Here is a 21,802-nt window from a genome sequence, read left to right as displayed (position 1 = left end):
CCAGGCCCATTTCTGTGGGCCTGTGCTACTTTGTAAGGCTCTTATTCATGAATTAAGAACTATTAATGACACACCAGGAGTTGATATATTACTTGACCCGAATTATGTTTTAACATTAATGCTGTGAAATTTCACTGGAGAGTGGAATTAAATTGAAGTTAATACTCACTAAAAAGAAAATGTCTACTCCCTGGGTTATTATTAGAAAAATCCTGGCCTTTAGTCTTAATATTGTTTTGTATTAACTTTCAAAAATCTAAAAAGTCTGACTGACTAGCCACATAAAACATATGCTTAGATAGCAACCATAGCCAAATATGGGGAAAGTCAAACAGTGTATAGAAAACAAATAAATGAATCACAGTGTAGGGTAAATTGCTGCTTGGCACAAATCCATGGACATAGACCAAAGAAATGTCTCTGCAAAAAAGGAAAACATCTCAGAAACAGATCTGAATTTGACCTGATAACATGACTAGGGCTGAACTTTGTCCTGTAGGGTAGCACATAATGTTTTCTGTTAGTACATTTTTGTTACCAGTTTATCCATGGATCACAGATGAGGCTGTTCCCTGCAAAGTAAACTGCATTCCACGATGACCTTAGTCATCATTGTCCATGGCCAGCAAGAGCCAGGCCAGCCCCACAACCATAGAAAGCAAAGGCAATAGAATCCAGCTGTGTAGAGCTATGGAATGGATGCCAGACTTAGAGTTAGGAACGCTGGGCTCCAGTCCTGGTTCTACTGCTAAAGAGCTGTGCACAACATGCAGCATTCTTCAAAAAGCCTTGTTCTTACAACATGAATTAGCATGTAACTAACTGTAAACTCTTTAGTCCAATTTGGCAGGTAATTACAATAATTTGCCTTCTTCATGAATCACTTATTTCATGCTTAAACTCACTTAGTTACTATAAGACTTGAAAGGAAGGGGAAGGACTTGGCTTTAAGTTTCCAAATCTGTCAGATAAAAACTCTAATTTTGTGTGCTGACTAACTCTAGGCACTAAAGGAGCTATAAAAAAAATGAACAGACATATATCCCCCTGCTGCCAAGGAGCACAGACTCTAGGAGGGAACATAAGACAGGGTTGTTATATTTATAATATAAGGTAGAAGGAAAAGAGTAATAATGATAGCTAGCATTTGTTAAACAGTCACTATAAGCAAGACACTGTTATAAATATTTTGCATTTATTGGCTCATTTAATCTAACAAAACTTTAGGAGGTAGGTGCTACCATTAACTCCATTTTACAGATGAGGAAACTGAGACATATAGAGGCTTATAACTTGCCCACCATCACACAGCTAAGTGCCAATAGGGTTTGGATTCAGGAGGTGGGATTGCAGATCCTGGGTGCTTAACCTGTGCTATAGTGTCTGCTGAGGACCACCTGAGAGGTTCACACCAGAAGTGCTCTGGGAGTTAAAGAGAAGGAGATATTCACTCCACTCAGGGGGAAAGAATACTCACATTTTGTGAAGAGGTGACATTTGGGCTAAGCCTTGAAGGGTGAGAAGGATTTGAACATATAAATGTTGGCTTTGCAAGTGGAGACAGGGTTCACAGAAAGGGAGAGAAGATTTCCCAGGTGGAGAGAAGCACCCACCCAGGAAACTGCTTTAATAGCATTAAAACAATAACACACTTAGGACCTGAGGAAGCAGCCAAAATCAGTCTGATGAATGAGACTGTACAGTAGCAGAGTAGTGGGAAAAAGGTTGGGAGAGAAAGTTACAGCCAACCTGAGAGGTTTGATCATAATGATGGTCTTTCTAACCTATTTACAGGGCTTTGCCTACCTGATTAAGTTATCACCAAAAGCCACTCTGATGTAAACGCTGACAAAGCAAATAATGGATGAGAAAGTTCAAAGAAAGTCTCAGCAAGTGCAAGAGACTCAAATTCTGCTTTGTGGCGAGTATCCCTCCAGATGTTCCAGGTCACCTATACACCTGTCAAACTACTAGAGAAATCATCATAATAATGGATGGCTGTCAGATTTTTTTTTTTTTTTTTTTTTTTTTTTTTTTAAGGAAAGACAGAGAGAAGGAAGGAAGGATAGAAGGAAGGAAGGAAGGAAGAAAGGGAAACATTTTTAAACATTTTCTTGTTTTATTGTATTCTGTTTCTCCGTTTTTGTTACATGGGCTGGGGCCGGGAATCGAACCGAGGTCCTCCGGCATAGCAGGCAAGCACTTTGCCCGCTGAGCCACCGCGGCCCGCCCGGCTGTCAGATTTTTGGCAAGAATTCCTAATAATCATTGAGGTTTCTAGAATTTCTTTAGAAATAATTGGGGTTTGGCTTACTGTTATAGCTGTGCATGCAATATGTAATTAATGTATAAAATAAATACATGTGTTTATTTTAGAATAGGTAGGGGTTTTAGAAACTATATAACCTATGCCCACTTATTTTGCAGTGGGAGAAAATGTAGCTAAAAAAGGTTAAATGGACTTAAAGTCATCAGAAAATCAATAGCAAAATCACTTTGGAACATAGAATTTCTGAAAAAAACAAACAAACAAATGCTTTTCTTGCACATTGTTTTACTCTTCCACCATTCATCCATCAATCTTTAAAATTTGGTGAAAATGTAATGCCTACACAGGACGCTTTTAAAAACGTTGAACACATAGAATGCTACAATTATCAAAATAATATGGTACTAGCACAAGGACAGACATATAGACCAAAGGAATAGAATTGAGAATGCAGAAATAAACCCATATATCAATGGCCAATTGATTTTTAACAAGGATGCCAAATCCACTTAATGGGGAAAGAATAGTCTCTTCAACAAATAGTGCTAAGAAAATCAGATATCCACATGCAAAACAATGAAAGTGCACCCCTACCTTATACTATATATAAAAATTAACTTAAAATTGATCAATGACCAAAATACAAGAGGTGAAATTATAGAACTTAGAAAACAAGGGAAATATCTTCAGGGCTTTGGCTTTGGTGATGGATTCTTAGACTTAATAAAAAACAAGAGCAACAGAAGAAAAAAAACAGATATATTGGTCTTCATCAAATTTTTAAACTGTTGTGCATCAAAGAACGTTATGTGAAGCGACAACCAACAGAAAGGAAGAAAATACTTGGAAACCTTATGTCTGATAAGAGTTTAATGTTCAGAATATATAAAGAACTCCTACAACTCAACCTCAAAAAGGCAAATAACCCAATTTAAAAATGAGCAAAGGATTTGAATAGATATTTCTCCAAAGAAGATAAACAAATGGCCAAGAAGCACAAGAAAAGATGTTCAATGACATTAGGGAAATGCGAATCAAAATCACAGAGATCTCACCTCACACCCACTAGAATGGCTATCGTTTAAAAAATGGAAACTAACAAAGTGTTGGTGACGATATGGAGAAATAGGAACCTTACTACATTATTGATGGGAATGATGCAGCCACTGTGGAAAACACTTTGGCAACTCCTGAAAAAGATGAACATAAACTACCATATGACTGAGCAATCCCACTTCTAGGTATATACCCAAAAGAATTGAAAGCAGGAACTCAGGGAGATATCTGTACACCAATGTTCACAGCAGCATTATTCACAATAGTCAAAAGGTAGAACCAATTCAAATGTCCATCAGCAGATGAAAGGATAAACAAAATGTGGTATATACGTACAATGGAGTATTATTCAGCCTTAAAAAAAAAGAAATGAAATTCTTTTCTACATCAATGAACCTTGAAGACATCACATTGAGTGAAATATTTCAGACACATAAGGACAGGTTGATTATATAATCACACTGATATGAAATAGTGAGAATATGCAATTTCATAGAGACAGTAGAATACAGGCTACCAGGGTAGGGGAAGGAGGTGGAAAGTAGGTCAATGCATAATAGGTGCAGGGTTTCTCTTTGGGGTATTGGGAAAGTTCTAGTAATGGGATGATTGGTGAAGGGAGCACAGTGTTGTGAATATAATTAATCCCACTGAATCGTATCCTTGGGAGTGGTTGAGATGGGAAAGTTTATGATATATATTATGTTCCACAATTCAAAAGAGAGTCTAGAGAGACAATGACAATTAAATGCAATACATGATCCTGGACTGGATCTAATAATGGGGGAGAAAATGTCCAAAAGTTGGGCATTTGAAAAAATAAAATACAGACTGTAATTTCTTGAATTTGGTAACTGTACCTAAGTTTACATAAGTGAGTATCTTGTTCTTTGGAAATGAACATGGAAGTATTAAATATTCAAGGAGCTTGATTTATTCAACCTATTTTCTAATGTCTAGAAAATAGATAAATGGATAGATGAATACACAGACTGATATGGCAAATGTGGCAAAATATTAAAGGTTTGTGAATCTGGATATCTGGGTGGAGGTATGTTGCAGTTTTCTGTATGGATTTTTTTTTTAAATATTTTTGCAACTTCCCTGTAAATTTGAAATTATTTCCAAATAAAATGTTTAAATAAAAAGCATTGAGGATTAAAAAACATGAGAATGAAAAAAATGTCAAACTTAGAATTCTTTACTCTTAGATAAATGATATTTTATTTACAGATCATGCTGTAAAATAATTCAGTAGCGATATTAAAATGAACAATTATTGACCCCAGTTGAGCACTTGTTATATAGCAAGCACTGTGATGAGCACTTAAAATGTGTAATCTCATATAATTATGAAAATAACTCTCACAAATGTACTACTATTATCCCCATTTTATGCTTGAGGAAACTTAAAGAGATTTAATATCTTGCTGAAGGTTACACAGCTAGGAAGCAACAGCGTCTGGATTCTAACCCAGAAACATCTGACACCAAATTCTGTGTTATTAACCATTACAATATATGACCTTCATAGCTAGTTGTGGATGGCCCTTACTTTTATACTAGGAAATTTTAATTTTCTGGGTAAGGTATAGTAACCAGCAGGTTCAATTTTAAGAATTTGTGCCCTTAACTAGAAGCCTCCAGGTGATAGGACTCTTCACAGGAGGTCCTATATGTATGTCACAACCACTCTGACTGGAAAACAGATCCCTTGGTTTATGTACAGTCAGAATTTGCAGTGACTATTGGTGGTAAGTCTCACTCTGAGGCCAGAGGCTTGTCCAGCACTGTGGCTGTTAAATAGCTGCCTCTTCCAGGATTGAAGACTTCTTGGTTAGCCTGGGTCCCTGGGCAGCAGAATGAGACCTTGAGAAGTTATGCTTCAGCTGGTCTTAGACATCTGCCCCACCCCATTCTGCCTTTCACTTCACTGACAACCAGGTTGCACTGATTGCATTTAATTTTGGATCCCTTCTTCTTCTCTATCCTTACTACCACCACTACCCTTATTAAGACCTCCCTCAATCATCTCTTACCAGGACTACTCTAAAACCTCCTAAGTTAGGCATCTAACCCAACACCTTCCAAACCATCCTCTGCTTCTGCTCTGCTACCAGAATGATCTCAAAAACTGATCATGTCAAGTCTCTACTCAGAAATCTTAGATGGCTTAACATTGCCTAAAAAAAAAAAGACTCCATATTTCTAAGCATGGCTTCTAATACCTTCACAATTTGATCCTTACTTCCTGGAGCTCAATATTATTTGGCAAATAACTGCTTAGATATCCTGTTACACATATTCTCTACACTTATTATTCAACAATTAAATTTACTGAATGCCCACTATGTGCTGAATTTTAATAACTATTTTTCAAAGGATAATGGAAATAGGTGTGGACATAGAATCTAGAGACCTTGATTTGAATGCAATTCTGACCTTTTCTCTCTTATGTGAACTTGGGCAAATCATTTCCCTTCTCTGAGCCTCAGTTTCCCCATATGTGGAAAAGAGTACAGATCTAAATATCTCTAAAGCCCTGACGACCCATATCTGTCTGGTTCCTAGAATCCCCCTGAAGGAAGAACTAAAATTCTAGCCCCTAGCCACCCAAAGCTGTATGTCTCACAGCCGAGTTCTGTGCTCAGCAGCTTAGAGGCATCCTTACTTTACCCCTCCTCACCACTCCACTCTGTCTCTTAGACTCTTCTGTCTGAATCTACTCTTGAGTCACAGCACTGGAGTTTAAATCTTCAGTATAACAGACCCTGGAGTTGAGACAATGGAGCTCTTAGAGTCTTTAGCTATGATCCTCATCTGACCAGTGTTTTCTTGGCCTATGATTGCTCAGCCCTGACCAGAAAAAACAATAGAAAATCTCCTACTCCAGGAAGTGATACTGCTGAACTCAGCATGCTGCAGGTCTGGTGTTGAAGCAGGAAATTATACAGTCCTTAAGAGAACTTGCAGGCTCAAGTAGAAAAGAGGAAAATGTCAGAAAACCCTAGGAGACAATCCTGAGGGTAAGGAGATTTCAAGAGATGGAAAGTGGCTGCATTGGCATGAGGGAAATCTCCTTTATTGAGAAACTACTGTGAATCAAGCACCTTTAATCTGGAAATCTTTGCAAGGTAGATATTATTTAATTCCATTTCACAGGAATCCACAGCTCAATAAGATTAATTAACTTTTCTGGAATCACATGACTAGGAAGTAGTTATAGGGTTCAAAAACTTAGGTAGAGAATTAAAGCTAGATGTTCAGGGAATAGTCATTGGATGGTTATTTCAAGGAAATGGGCAAAATACTAATGGGACAATACTGATTCCTAAATCACCAGCACTAACTGTGAGAAAAGGTAGAATTATGATCACTATACCAAATAGCTCTAGCTCATAAATGAATGTTGTCCTTTGGGGGGTACAAAATTATGCTGTTAATTCCTTGATCGTGAATGTGACTAATAAATTGGGTGTGGCATCAGTCATCTTGTGTACACAGCTGTCTGGGTCGGCTAATCTCTGGCTTGAGTCTCTAGCTGCTGTCTGCCCAGTGGCAGGCTGCTCTGTAATCTCCCGACTTCCCAGTTAGCTTGACATTTTTGCTGAGTCTGACACCCTCACTCCCAGCCTCAAATGGTTTGTGCCAATACAGACTTCTTTTCCAGTTGGCCTGTGTAGAAATACAGGATGTTAGTGTTGGAATGAAGCTACCTTAGGAGTCACTTAGCATAATTCCCTCATGTTACAAATGGGAAAACAGATGAGGGTTGGTGATGTCTTGTTTTACCGCGGGGTGGATTTAGGTGTGAGGCCTAATGAGACCTCAGCGACATGGGCCTTAAGGACAGGAGGATGAAGGTGGGATCAAGCCGGCTGGAGGTGAGAATACTAATTCAGCTATAGGATCACTGGGGCTGGAGTGGAGCACAGGTTGAGATACAGTGCCCTGGAAGAATGGGTTAGGATAGAGAAGCCAAGTGTCAAGGATCGCAGCCAAGCAGTTTGGAGTTCAGACAGGGCTTTTGTCCCAGCAGGGAAATGGGGAGCTGGGGAGGGAATTCAGGCTGAAGGTCAGGGAATTGGACCAACATTAATGGAGGGTGAGGAAGTATAAAGAGAAAAAGTATAATTCAGATGCTAGAAGAGTGTGCAGCATTCACAAGAGGCAAAATAAAGTCAAGATCAAATGTTCCAAGAAATGATCATGATGATGAATATGCAACTATGTGATGATATTGTGGATTACTGATTATATATGTAGAACGGAATGATCAAAATAGAAATGTTTGCGTTTGTTGTTTTTTGGTATTTAAAAAAATAAAATTTAAAAATTAAAAAAAAAAAAGATCCACAGCAGCATACTCCATCCTCATTGTGGGTTGCAGCTCATGCACTTCTCACCTTCTTCAGAAAGGCTCCTGCCTGCAGCTAGAGGGAACCATGGACTTCAGGTAATAGCTGGGAAGCTGGAAAAGACAAGAGCTAAACTACTCCATCCATTCTGCCTCCCAAATGCTGCTGGGATGCCCCTCCCTTGTACTTCTGCTGTCATAACTCTGAACTCTGCTCATCATTTACCTGAATCTTATTGCAATAGCCTTTTAATTCATCACTTATCCTTGGCCTTTTGTCTTTCTATAGCACTCTTCTCATTGCTACCAGAGCAGTATTTCTATGACATATGAACATGTCATTTGTTTTCTGTAAATGTTGGATGGTTTGCCATTGCCTAGCAGCCTTTCTCAATTAGGCTTTTGCATGAGAATCAAGCCCTATAGAAAATTATGAATGACTGTTTTCTCAGTGTTCTCCAGGATGGTACATAGCCAGTATCATTCTAGGTGTACAGGGGAGAAATTGATTCATACAATGGATACTTTAAGTCATTAATGCTTATATAATTTCCTATGGAATCTCAGCTGAGAAGGACTTGAGAGAATAAAGCCCAAACATTTAATCTGGCACCGTGAGACCTAACACAACCTCAGCCCACCCTGCCTCTCTGGTCTCATTTCTTGCCCTCCCTACACACATCCTATGCTCTGGAAATGCCAAACTCTTGCCATTCCTTCCTCATCCTGTTCCTTTCATGTCTCAATATTCTTCCTTCTACCTGTCCTTATTGACCTTGTAAAATCTTAGCCATCCTTCAAGGTCTAGCTCACACACCACATCCTCTCTGAAGTGGTACCTTTTACAACCTTTGGAGGCAGATTAAATTGTTACCTCTATGTGCCCATATCACTGTGTGTGAGAGCCACTGTATAGTACATTGTTCTTAGTTGGAGGTTTACTTATACTTGACCTAAAAGATTTTGAGTTCCTGTGCAACACACAGCAGGCAACATTCCCTGCTACCACCACCTGAATAGTTGTTGACCAAAACCCTCAGATAGTCAATGACAATGTGTTCTAGTTTGCTAGCTGCTGGAATGCAATATACCAGAAACACAATGGCTTTTAAAGTAGGGAATTTAATAAGTTGCTAGTTTACAGTTCTAAGGTCGAGAAAATGTCCCAATTAAAACAGGTCTATAGAAATGTCCAATCTGAGGCATCCAGGGAAAGATACCTTGGTTCAAGAAGGCCAATGAAGCTCAGGGTTTCTCTCTCAAATGAAAAGGCACATGGCGAACACAGTCAGGGTTTCTCTCTCAGCTGAAAGGGCACATGGCGAACATGGTGTCATTTACTAGCTTTCTTTCCAGCTGCCTGAGAGACATTTTCCTTCTTTGTCTCCAAAACTCACTGGCTGTTGGACCCTCTGCTTCATGGTGCTGTGGCGTTCTCTGCTCTCTCCAGATCTCCAGCTTTCTCCAAAATGTTTCCTCTTTTATAAGATTCCAGTAAACTAATCAAGACCTACCCACATGGGTGAAGACGCATCTCTACCTAATCCAGTTTAATAACCACTCTAGATTGAGTCACATCTCCAGGGAGATGATCTAATTACAGATTCATACAGTACTGAATAGGGATTAGAAGAAACAGCTGGATTTATAAAATGGGATTAGGATTAAAGCATGGCTCTTCTAGGGTACATACATCCTTTAAAACTGGCACACAATGCTAATTCTGGAACACAGGACTCTTAACTCCTAGTCCATCATTATTTGGATTTCTACACATGGCAACAACTTGGTCAAATATTAAATATGCCAGTGTCAGATATACAAGCGCGTATGGTAATGGTAGGGCTGGAAGAAACCTTCCTGAATAATTACTGACAGAGTTAGGGAGTAAAAGCTCGTAGACCCAACTGGGAAGGAGAATGGAGCCAGAAAGATATTGGGTAAGGTACAGGAGTAGACTCCATTAGGGTATATGCCTAGGATCAATGTTATAATTTCTTCAGAAAATAAAAAAAGGAAAAGAAGGAGAAACAGTTGTCAGAAGAACAAATATGTTAAGAACCCAATCTGAAATGATTCACAGGAGTTGAAATATAATGAAGATAATTTACATTTGTGTAGTGCAGAATACTGTCACATGTATGATCTCATTGCGTTCCCAGAACAACCCTATGGGTGGGGTGGGAACGAGGGAGTTGTTTCAGTCCCCTCATTACAGAGGAGGCTACCAAGGCTCAGAGAGGTGAAGCTATGTGCCAAACATCCCACTGTTTGTAATGATGCAGCTGGAACTAGAAGGCAGGCCTGCCTTTCTCCTGGCCCAGAGCCACATTCACTTTATTTAAGAATGGGGAGGCAGCAACTCTGATCTAAAAACTGAAACCATTTATAAAATCAAACAGGATGACGTGTAGAATCTTTTCTGAGCCATGACTCAGAGGGACTCTTAATAAACTCAAGACTTTCCTAGACTGTTCTAAAATAAGGACAGAAAACCATCAGTCAGCTGACATGCAGGGAGTTGGCTGATACAGAGCAAATCTTGGCTTGAACTACGCAAAGTCTTACATGCCTGGAGAATCTGGGGCAGGAAAGAAAAGGACATGATGGGTTTTTTTTTCCCCCTGCCTTCAGGTATAGAGGTCATAAGAGACATCAGATAAGTGCCCTGCCACTGCACTTTTTGGCCTGCTCCAGACTGAGAGAGAAGGCTTCACGATGATGGAGTGGGAGAGCTGGGACAAGAGGCCACCCAGCTGGTCCTTTACCTCTCAGATCTCACCACAAACCTAGGAACCTGTGAGACTGCAGAATATAAGTACCTTTTTCCAAGCTCAGAAAAGAATTCTTTTGTTGACATTTAGCATATTTAGTGTGCCTTTCCAAACAAGTGGTGAGACCCTCAGGGACACAGATTGGTTTAAATGACTTTGTATCCCACTACACAGTTCTTTGTATATATAAAACACGAGCTCAGAAAGTGGCTTTTTATTACAATCAAAATTTCAAGTTTGTTAAAAAATATCTTTCATATGCCTCCAAGAGATGAGAGTCTTTGATTTCTCTTCCTTCACCCTCAAAAGTTATTAATTTTTAAAAATCCTCATTCATTTATTCATTCAACGCTACTATTTACTGAGTTTCCACTACGTGCAAGGTGCTACTACAAGATGGACCCTGTGCTGAGGAAAACAGAAAAGAGGCAGATTGCCTTCATGGAGGTTAGAGTTTAAGACAACAGAGACTGGTGTGATTGAAAGAGACCAGAGAGACCATTTAATTAAACTACTTCAGTTTACCAGTTTTCTGAGAAAACTAGGGCTCAGAGAAGGGAATTATCTCACTGATGGTCACACAGCTAGCCCATGGCAAAGCCAGGTAAAGAGATAGTTCTACTTTTCAATTAAGATCCCGATCTGAAGTTATTCAGGAAAGAAAGGTGTTACCTTCCATCGCTCTGTCCATCTCAGTACCTCTCTTTCTTGGCTTTTTGATTATTGAAAAAAACGAATGTTTTTTTACCCTATCTTTTCTGGGACTATGCCTGGTATGTTAGTAATAAGCCAGAGTTTTTTCTGGACTTCTATCTTCTATGTCCTTTGTAAATTCCTTTTTCCACAAGGGCTCTCAGTCCTATAGCCAGAGCCCCAGCACCAGGCAAAACTTATTGCCTGTATTTTGCTTTTTAACAGGAAGCAGAATATGTTAACCTACTAGAAAACACCATGAAGTTCTCTTTCACCACTATCTAAAAGGATTAGTAGTTCGTAGAAAATACTGATAATACTATCAGGGCCAAATTTTACAACCCCAAGCTCCATGTCAAAATTCTGAAGTAGCTACATGGATGCCAGTTGCTGTGAGAAGAGGAGAGGAGAGGAGAGGAGAGGAGGAAAAGAGTAGAGACAGAGTCACCTCTGGTATCTGTTAATCTTTTATATTAGCCAGAATGTGGGTCCTGGAATTTTCTACTGAGCCCTTCCCTGCTGCTACCAACCACAATCTATATGCTTTTAAAATTAAGCCCTAAAATTAGTCTTATTAAGGTCTAAGAGTTTTTAGGGTATTGTTAGAATTAGGTGTATCTTACTTTGCCCTCCTCTAAATCTCTGAGGTGTAGAGGTATTGGCCAAGTTTCTGCTGTTTTCAGCTGTTTTTAGTTAGATGTAAGCATATATTCAGTCAGAACTGGGTTTAGATAATGGCTCAACTACTTACTAATTATAAGACCTCTCTGAGCCTTGATTTCCTGAAAAGTAAAATGGAAACAAAAAAATATCTGCCTTCTAGGGCTGTTGTGGGGGAATTATCTGAGATAATATGCAAAGTAGCAACACAGCAGTTAGTAGGAACCATGCTATTTGAGGTAATTCTCTGCAAGTAAGGTGATGCTGAGGTGAGGATCCCTGTCTATTATTTCCCTTTGATCAAAGGGGTTTCACTGCAGTGAATGTGAGACAAGGGTAACATGAGGAATGCTGCTGGCCCAGGAGCTTATATGAAGGAAATGTCTTCTAGAAGAAAAGGTACCCACAGGCAATGCCAGGAATGTGAGAACGTCCCTGGGGAGGGAGGAAATGAAGTTCATCTTGAGCTCTGAACCCCTTTCAAAGCACAAATCCACTGTGGGAATGAGAGTCTGGAGTTGAGGAAGGTTTTCCATCCCACAAGAATAATTTCAAAAACATCCCTCCTGGAACTAGTGATGTTTACCTTTGCCCACTATGGAAGGAAACAATTTGCCCACTTGCAGGCCTGGTCAGGCTCCCTTCTCAATCAAAATCAGGATACACAACTCAGAAGGGTGGAGGACAGCAGATCCATTTACCAGCCATTTTACACACTGTTCCTGCACAAGCATTTGAAATGTATGCAGAATTCTACATTGAATAACACTGTTGGAGTAACACTGTCCCTTCAGACTAATAAGAACAGTATTTGGGGGGAATTCTCCACAGGCTGAGGCAGTTTAATAAATGAATGGGAAAATATTCTGTGGCTTGGATCAGACACCAAATGATGTGAAGTATGATTTTAGATCTGCCTTCTGAAATTCCTCATGTACAATGTAATGGTCTCTTTTAATAAACTATGGTATCCAATGCCAACCTTGGACTTCTAGGCAATATTGCTCATTCCTTCTCATACATAACTAAATATCGATTACTTACCAGATGCCAGGCCCTGTGATGGGTGTTGAGGATCTTGAGTCTGATTCTGAAGAGAGAAGAAGAGATTGTTTTGTAGAACTTCAGAGCGTTTCTCCCTCCAAACATTATTTTAAGGGAAGGGTGAATGTCTGCCCTATCTGTGTATGACTAAATAATTTTATGTAGAATGGTTTGGTTCCCATGTTTACTGGGTTCATCATCCTACCTGGGGTAAAGCCCAGAATTGGGAAGGCTAGAACAGCAAAACATATTGCTAAGGTGACTTGTTGTTAGCATACCTAGCTTCTTTGTGTCACTCCCAAATTGCCTTTTTAACCAGTGCATTTAAACAATGTACAAGCACATGGAAAGATTTTCTTAATTTTCACAGTCAGTTAGAAAAGGCATTTTCCAAGGCACTTAGAGAAAGGGTTTGTACTTTATTTTTGAGACTGAGGTTATGCTGATGTTCTTCCTTAGGACAGAAGTATAGAATTAGGATCCTAGACTATCTTATTCTTTTATGAGATATTTAACTTTCAAATCCCTTTCACACGTTATTTCAATTTTAACTGCCACATTTTTTTTAAACTTATACTTAAGCAATCCTAAAGGGCAAGAAGATGAACCCACTAAACATTTACAGCTCAAGATACTATGTGAGACAGAAACTAATATCCCTATTTTACATATGGGAGCATTAAGTCTCAGAGTGTTTCCATGATATGCCCAAGGACACATGGTCGGTAAGCAGCAGGATGAAGAATGGAATCCAGACCTCTACATTGCAACTGGGATATCTTTCCATTATAGCACAAATCACTCCCAAGTCTCTTCCAGCCTTTCTTATTTTATAAATTACAGAGCTATACATTTCAGTACCAGATTGTGTTTTGCTTTTTATGGAACAGCTTTATTGAAGTATTATATAAATAAAACTCACCCATTGTAAATGTACAACGATTTACAAAAATTGTATCAGCTTCATTGAGAAGTAATTCGCATACCATGCAATTAACCCATTTAAAATGTGAAATTCAAAGGTTTTTAGCATATTCACTGAGTTGTACAACCATTACCTCAATCAATTTTAGAACATTTTTATCTCAAACAGAAACCCTGTGCCCTTTAGCTAACATCTCCAAATCTCCCCATTCTCCCCCCACCCCACCCTCAGACTTAGGTAACCACTAATCTACTTTCTGTCTTTAGATTTGCCTACTCTGGACATTTCATATAAATGGAATGATACAATATGTGTATAGATGTGACTGGATTCTTTCACTTAGCATCATATTGTCAAGGTTCATCCATGCATCAGTACTTTATTCTTTTTTATAGCTAAATAATTTTCTTGGATATAGATATACCACATTTTGTCCATTCATCAGATGATGGACAGTTTACTTGTTTCCACCTTTTGACCATTAAGAATAATGTTGCTCTAAAAGTTTATTTGTGTACAAGTTTTTGTGTGGATACATGTTTTCATTTCTTTGGGGTATATACACTAAGCAGTAGAATTGCTGGGTCAAATGCTATCACTATGTTTAATTTTTTGAGTAACTGCCAAATTGTTTTCCAAAATGGCTGCACCATCTTACATTCCCACCAGCAGTGGATGAGGGTTCCAGTTTCTCCACATCTTCATGAACACTTATTTTTTGTTTCTTATTTATTATTATAGTCATCTAGTGAGTATAAAATGGCATCTCACTGGGGTTTTGATTTGCATTTACCAGATGACTAATGATGTTGAGCATCTTTTTGTGTGGTTATTGGCCATTTGTCTATCTTCTTTGGAGAAAGTCTGTTCATAATTCAGTGATTTTTAAATAAGTTTATAAAATTTTGCAACAATCACCACAATCTAGTTTTAGAATGCTTCCTTCACTTCCAAAAATTCTCTTACCCATTTCCAATCAATCCTTGTTCCTACTCCCAGCCCTAAACCAGACAACCACTAATCTGCTATCTTTTCTGGAAAACAGCTTTGCCTTTTCTGGAAATTATATATAAAAAGGATGGTATCCCTTGTGCCTTTTGCACATAACTTCTTTCGCTAATCAAAATCTTTCTGAGGTTCATTCATGTTGTAACATATATCAGTACTTCATTCCTTTATATTGTTGAATAATATTCCATTGTATGTATATACCACATTTTGTTTATCCATTCACCAATTGATGGACATCTAGATTATTTCCACTCTTTGGCTATTAGGAACAATTATGATATGAGCATTCATGTAGAAATCTTTGATTTGACATAAGTTTTCATTCTCTTAGTTAGATAACTAGTAGGGAATTACTGAGTTGTATGATAGGTATATGTTTAACTTTTTAAGAGGTTGCTAGACTGCTTCCCAAAGTGACTGCACCATTTTACATACCCACCAGTAATGTATAAAGGGTTCCAGTTTCTTTACATCTGCACCAACATTTGGTGTGCCTTGCTTTTTTCACTTAATATTGTTTTGTAGAAACCATATTCACGTGTTCATTTCTAATGATTAACACAATGTTCCGAGTGAGTTAGGTTTGACATTGTTTAAGCATTTCCTCAGAGGTGAGGATTTGGGTGTTTCCAGTCTTTTGCTCTTTTAAGTAATGAAACTGAGATCTGTACCAATTCCTTTTTTTTTTTCTCCTTTTTACCTTTAGCTTGTTTCCTAAATGTATGTTCCAAAATAGAATAAAGGGCATATATGGCTCTTGTTATTGCTCTCCAGGTTACTCTGTAGGAAGGCTGACTGTATATAAAACTACCAGTAAAGTTCCTGCTTCCCCACAGCCTCTGCCAACATAGGGCTTTATTGCTCTATCCATATTCTAATAAAATGGGTATATAATAGGTTATATGAATGTTTCAATTTGCATTTCTCTTATTATTGTTTAACTCATAATATTTTAGAGGTCATCAAATAGTCAATCTAACTGAGTCATTGATCCAAAGAGGCCAGGCAGTGCATGAGAATCTAGAAGTCAAACTAAAGGACAGAAGATAAAGCTTAAGGGAATTCCTTGGGTTATGGGAAAATGGGTTCAGTTATGTTTGATAGGGGTTATAACCTCAGGTATAGACAAAGAGGATGCTGCTAAGGTGGCGAATTGATTTAGACATTTCCTTTGTCAAACTCTCCCCCTCGTTTGGGTTCTGCTCCTCCCTCTCTGACCATTCTTTCTCAATCCCCTTTAAAGCTTTATTTTCCTTTGTCTTATTGGTATACTCTAGGATTCCATTCTCTGAGTTCTTTTTTCACTTAACTCTTTGGGCAAACACCCATGGCAATAATGACTAAGTAAATGCTAAAGACTCTAAAATATTTGTCTCCATCCTAGATTTCTCTTCTTCATTCCAGATTTACCTATCTAACTTCCTATAGTACATCTCTATTTGAATACTCCCTGGGCCCTTAAATACAGCATTTCCCCCTCCAACACCTCTTCCTTATCCATTATTCCCTATCTTAGTGATGACAGCAAAGTTAGCCTAGAGATGCAAGCCAAAATCCTAGGAGTCACTCCAAACTCCTGCTTCCCAACCCTACATATTATAAATGTCCCTCAAATGCATCTTCCCACCAAACCTGAAACACTAATTATGACATTATTATATGCATTAGTTAGGGTTCTATTGGTTACAATTCTGTCTAGATTAGAAGGAAATAAAAAACATTTCTTGAACAGATATACACATAGATAAAAGATAGAGCGATCACTGAGAAAGACAAGATCCTGGTAGGTTCAGGGATCTTGGCAGCAAGCAGGTTGCCCATGAACCTTTTCTCAAGGGTCCTGCTATGAACATGATTTGGATGCAACAGTTCTCAACCTCTGCATCTCTCAGTTCAAAATACCAAATTTCTGGGAGAGACTGGAGACCAATAAAATCAAGAAGATTGGGGGAGGCTGAGTCACTTGATGGAGACTCAACTACTGGAGGATCACCCACATGTATCAGAGAAAAAAGAGAAGGGCATGAGTTAGAGAGTTCCTCCAAAAGTTGTCTATTACATTACCACAATTTCTAAACTAGTCTCCCTGACTCCAGTCTCAACCTCCAGCAACCAGTCTTCTATCAATGATCTTCCAAAACACAAGTCCAAGAGAAAAGAGAAGTAGTAGGATAGGTATAGCCATGAAATCTTCATTTAACTCTTGCTGAGACTGAGACTTTGAACAATGATGTTTACTCTCCAAGTCTCTACTATTTGCCTACACTGTGTAGGCCCTTCATATTTATTATCTCTATTCTTTTACAACTCTGCAAATGGGTTTCATAATTCTGTGCAAAAGAGGAAACTGAAGCTCAAGAGAAATGAGTAAACTTGTCCTAGGGCTCACGACTGGGAAGTAGCAGAATTTATCACCTGATTCAAAGTCTATACTCCTCTGAGACTCTGAGTTTCTTCATCTGTTATGTGGGTATAACCTCTATTCTTCAGGACTGATGCTAGAATTAGGCAGGATTAGCTATGTAATCTCTGGATCCCAGTGCAAAATGAAAATGCAGGGTGGCCCCTTATTAAAAAATTATTAAGGATTTCAAGATAGTGACAGCAAGTGCAGAGCCCTCCTAAGCATGCAGCTCTGTGCAAATACACAGGTTGTACATCTATGAAGTTGTACCTAGGGTTATGGTTAATGTATATAACATATTTTGTACAGAATAGGTTCCCATTAAATTGTGGCTCTGATGGCTGTATTAGTTTCCTATTGATGCTAGGAAATGAATGATTGAGTCCTTGATCTCAAAGGTTGGGCTGTACAACAGAAGAGACTTATGAATAAATGGGCAATTACAGGAAAGACTCCTACCTTCTATGTACTGGTTGCTAATGGAAGACAGAGGAGGAAGCTCTTAAATTACACTGGGGGCAAGGCCAAGGAATGCTATAACAATAATTATAAATAATAATAATTTTAAGAATAATTTTTGTGAGTGGTTATTATTTGTTAGGCCCTCTGCTAAGTGCTTTATGTGGATTATGCCGTTTGATTCTCACAATAATATAGGCACTAATAAAATAGTTAGTACAAAAACTAAGAGAGAAGTGTAGTAACTTAAGATCACACCTAAGAGGGGAGTGAAATCTCTCAAGAAAGAAACCTGTGCTAAAAAAGTGTTGTAAAAGGAGATAAGAGGGCAGGCCTTGGTGGCTCAGCAGGCAGCGCTCTCGCCTTCCATGCCGGAGACTTGGGTTTGATTCCCGGTGCCTGCCCATGCAAAAAAACAAAAACAAAACAAAACAAAAGAATACATCACTAAAAAAAAAAAAAAAAGGAGATAAGAATAAGAATTGAGAGTGAAGAAGAATGAGAAAGAATAATCTGTTCAGAAAGAACAGCAGGAAAGAGGCTGGTCAGTAAGTGAAAGCAGGTCGCTATCGAGGAATTGCAAGGTGTCTGATGCCACGAAGTGTTTAGTGCATGTAGGTGAACGGAATGAGGTGGACTTAGAAAGGTAGGCAATGGCCAGATCACAACTGGCCAGCCACGTTCGACAAAAGAGCTGAACTTTATCCTGAAATCATTGAAGGGGTTGAACAAAGAGAAGCAGCATAATGATAATAATAGCATTATTATTGTTGTGGTAAGAAAAGTACTGTGATTGTGGTAAACAGAATATGGCTTTCCCAAAGTCGTCCATGTCCTATTGCTCAGAACCTGTGAATATGTAACCTTACAAGGCAAAAGGGATTTTGCAGGTGTGATTCAGTATCTTGAGATGGGGAGCATATCCTGGGTTCAATATAATCACTAGGGTCCAAATTAGTGGGAGGCAGTAGAATCAGAGTCAGAAAAGGAGATCTGATGATAGAAGCAAAGGTCAGAAATGGAGAGAGATAGGAATGGGTTACCCCGCTGGCTTTGAGGATGGAGGAAGGAGCCGCAAACCAAAAAATGCAGGCAGCCTATAGGAGCTGGAAAAAGCAAGGAAATGAATTCTCCCTTAGAGCCTCCAGAAGGAACATAACTCTGCCAACACCTTATTTTAGTCCCATGAGACTCATTTTGTACTTCTGACGTCTAGAACTATGAGATAATAAATGTGTGTTGTTTTAAGTCATTAAATTTGTGTAATTTAATAGATTAGTATCTAGCACAAATTTTGGATATATTATAGTTTAGTATTTACTGAAGAAAGTTAGGGAAATAACTCTTAGGAGGATATATACCAATTCTGTTCTCAAAATATTTTCTAAAGAATTCATTTTGTTCTTATTTTCCTGCAATGCCAGTCTAAAAATATTTCATTGGCCTATCTTCTATTTAAGTAAAATTGCAACATTAACAAAACTTACCCTGTTGTTGCAAATCTTCTTTGGTTGTCCTTTGCTCTAGTTACTTCCTCTTTTTTTTTTGGAAGTAAAGGTCGTCTCTTCCGTGTCATGAGCTAATCGTTTTTTCAAATAGTGACAGTCTTTTTCCTAAAATTGACATTATTGCAAACTTCCCAGAAAGCTGTGTAATAGTACCTGCAACAAGGGAGGTCCCACCCTTTCTTTTTCCTCTGGAGCAGTCCTTTAATTCTCCAGGATACAGTCAATACACATTCTCTCCAAGATTACAGTCATGCTATAGCTAGACACAGGGAGGCATTCAGGAGTTGTTTCAAAACATGGAATAACTCAGACCTTTCTGCTCCATGGACTCAGGTTGGAGGACAGTGCGGAGTTAATATATTCATAAAATCACTCATTTGACAGGCATCATAGAAATGTGAATCTAACCCTTTCACTTGGAGGAAAGAAGCTGCATGGTTTAGTGGGTAAAGTGCTGACTTTAGAGTCAGGAGGCTTGGACCTGAGCCCAGCTCTACCACTTACCTGGCTGACTGTTCTTCTTTCTAGCAAGTCACCAATGTCTCTGGACATTTGACTTCAGGCTAACATTAGACTTATTCCGTGTACCTTCTGGGTAAATATAAATCAAAATAGAATGTAAAGAAACTGCTAGTTTGGGGGCACTAATGAGGCATCAGGCATTGATGGGGTATTATCCTTATCCTATAGAGGAAGCACCCAGACTCAGAGAGCTGTCACACAGTTGGGTCTCTCTAACTCAAAACGCGTTGTTGCTATTGTTGTTGTCCCTTAACTATACCACACTGAAGTTCATGAATCATTCATCTGAGACATTTTGAAAAAAGTCTAGAGAGCTGTTCCACAAAGAATAATTACTATTTCATAGATGAAGAACTGAGACACAGAGAAGTGCAGTGACTCCATCCAGGAGTCAGTGGCAGGCTTTAATCTGACAAGTATTTGATGGGCAGGTATGCAGGTCACTCATGGTCAGGGCGTGGCAGCGTCCAGGTGAAAGGGAAATCAAGCAAATGTGGTGGGTATTTAGGGCTCTCTTGACATATTTTCCATTTTTGTGGTTACACTAGACTGTTTAAGGGTGACACAATCTCAGTGTCAGGTCACAAAATTTGCACATTCCTTGCTGTGGCACAGGGAAGGCTCCAGCCTCACCTCTCTTCAGGCCTATCCTGACACCACTTATTTCCAAACCGCCTCCTTGGTCATAATAAAATGTTTGTAGTTCCTGAAATGTGTGTAACTTTGTGCTTTTATTCCCTTTACCTGAACTGCACTATATCCTCTGGATCTCCAGAAAATGATCTCTACTCATTTTCCAAAACTCTGCTTAATATCACATTCTGAATGAAGTTTACCTGACCCCCTTCTACTGCTCCATACTCTAGATGGAAAACAACCATTCTCTCTTTTGGGTTGCTAATACCCCCTCTACATATTTTTCCATTAGGACATATAACATTTTTATTGTACATTTTTATGCAATAAAACGGATTTATTTACCTATCTTCAACTCAGCTATTAGCACCATAAGGTAAAGACTACCTTATTTGCAATTACATTTTTAATCTTTAGTATGGTGGATACTTGGGAGCAGATCTATATATATCTCAAAATTTATATTTTGAGATATGTGTATATATATATATATATCACAAAATTTGCAATTGTAACCATTTTTAAGTGTGTGATTCAGTGGCATTAGTTAGATTTATAATGCTTTGCAACCATCACCATCATCCACATACAATAACTTTTCATGACCCAAAATGGAAACTCTGGACCCATTAAGCAATAACTCCCCATTCCCCAACTTCCTCACCCCTAGTAACCTATAATCTACTTTCTGTTATTATATGAATTTGCTTATTCTAGATATTTCGCATACATGGAAGTATACAACATTTACCCTTTTGTGTCTGACTTATTTTACTTAGTATAATGTTTTCAAAGTTCATCCATGTTATAGCATGTATCAGAATATCCTCCTTTTTATAACTGAACAACATTCCATTGTATGTATCTACCACATTTTATTTATCCATCTGTTTGTGGACACTTGGGTTATTTCCAACTTTTAGCTACTTTGAATCATGCTGCTATCAACATTGGTATACAAGTATCTGTTTGAGTCTCTGCTTTCAGTTCATTTGAGTGGAATTGTTGGGTCATAACGTAATTCTATGTTTAACTTTTTGAGGAATTGCCACACTGTTTTCTGCAGTGGCTATACCATTTTACATTCCCACCAGCAATGTTTGAAGACTCCAATTCCTCCACATCCTCACTGATACTTGTTATTTTCTGTTTTTAAAATAATAACCATTCTGGTAGGTGTGAGGTGGTATCTCATTGTGATTTTGATTTGCATTTCCCTAACAGCTAATGATGACAGACATCTTTTCATGTGTTCATTGGTTATTTGTTCATCTTCTTTGGAGAAATATCTATTTAAGACTTTGCTCATTTAAAAAAATTAGATTGTTTGCTTATTGTTAAGTTATAGAAGTTCGTTAAATATCTGGATATTAAGCCCTTACTGGATATGAAGTTTCCAAATATTTTCTCCCATTCTATAGGTTGCCTTTCTACTTTCTTGAAAATGTCCTTTGATGAACAAAAGTTTTTGAAGACGTTTTATC

At 38.4% G+C, this 21,802-nt stretch overlaps 1 protein-coding gene across 8 annotated transcripts in view; it reads right to left on the bottom strand.

The window, feature by feature from the left end:
• Nucleotides 1-21,802, bottom strand: part of LOC143644408 (uncharacterized) — a 168,199-nt gene that overhangs the window by 83,758 nt on the left and 62,639 nt on the right. For all 8 annotated transcript variants that reach the window (XR_013156672.1, XR_013156670.1, XR_013156671.1 and 5 more), the window contains one exon: nt 12,854-12,899. Coding sequence is in view for 4 of the 8 variants with exons in the window: in XM_077113348.1 (XP_076969463.1) it covers nt 12,854-12,899 (46 nt within the window). In the remaining 4 variants the exon portion in view is untranslated. The remainder of the gene's footprint in view (nt 1-12,853; nt 12,900-21,802) is intronic.

Source organism: Tamandua tetradactyla, chromosome 8 (assembly GCF_023851605.1).
Source record: "Tamandua tetradactyla isolate mTamTet1 chromosome 8, mTamTet1.pri, whole genome shotgun sequence".
In the NCBI taxonomy this organism is placed as follows: Eukaryota; Metazoa; Chordata; class Mammalia; order Pilosa; family Myrmecophagidae; genus Tamandua; species Tamandua tetradactyla.
The sequence above is the reverse complement of the archived record's forward strand: the minus strand, read 5'-3'. Positions and strand labels throughout refer to the sequence as shown.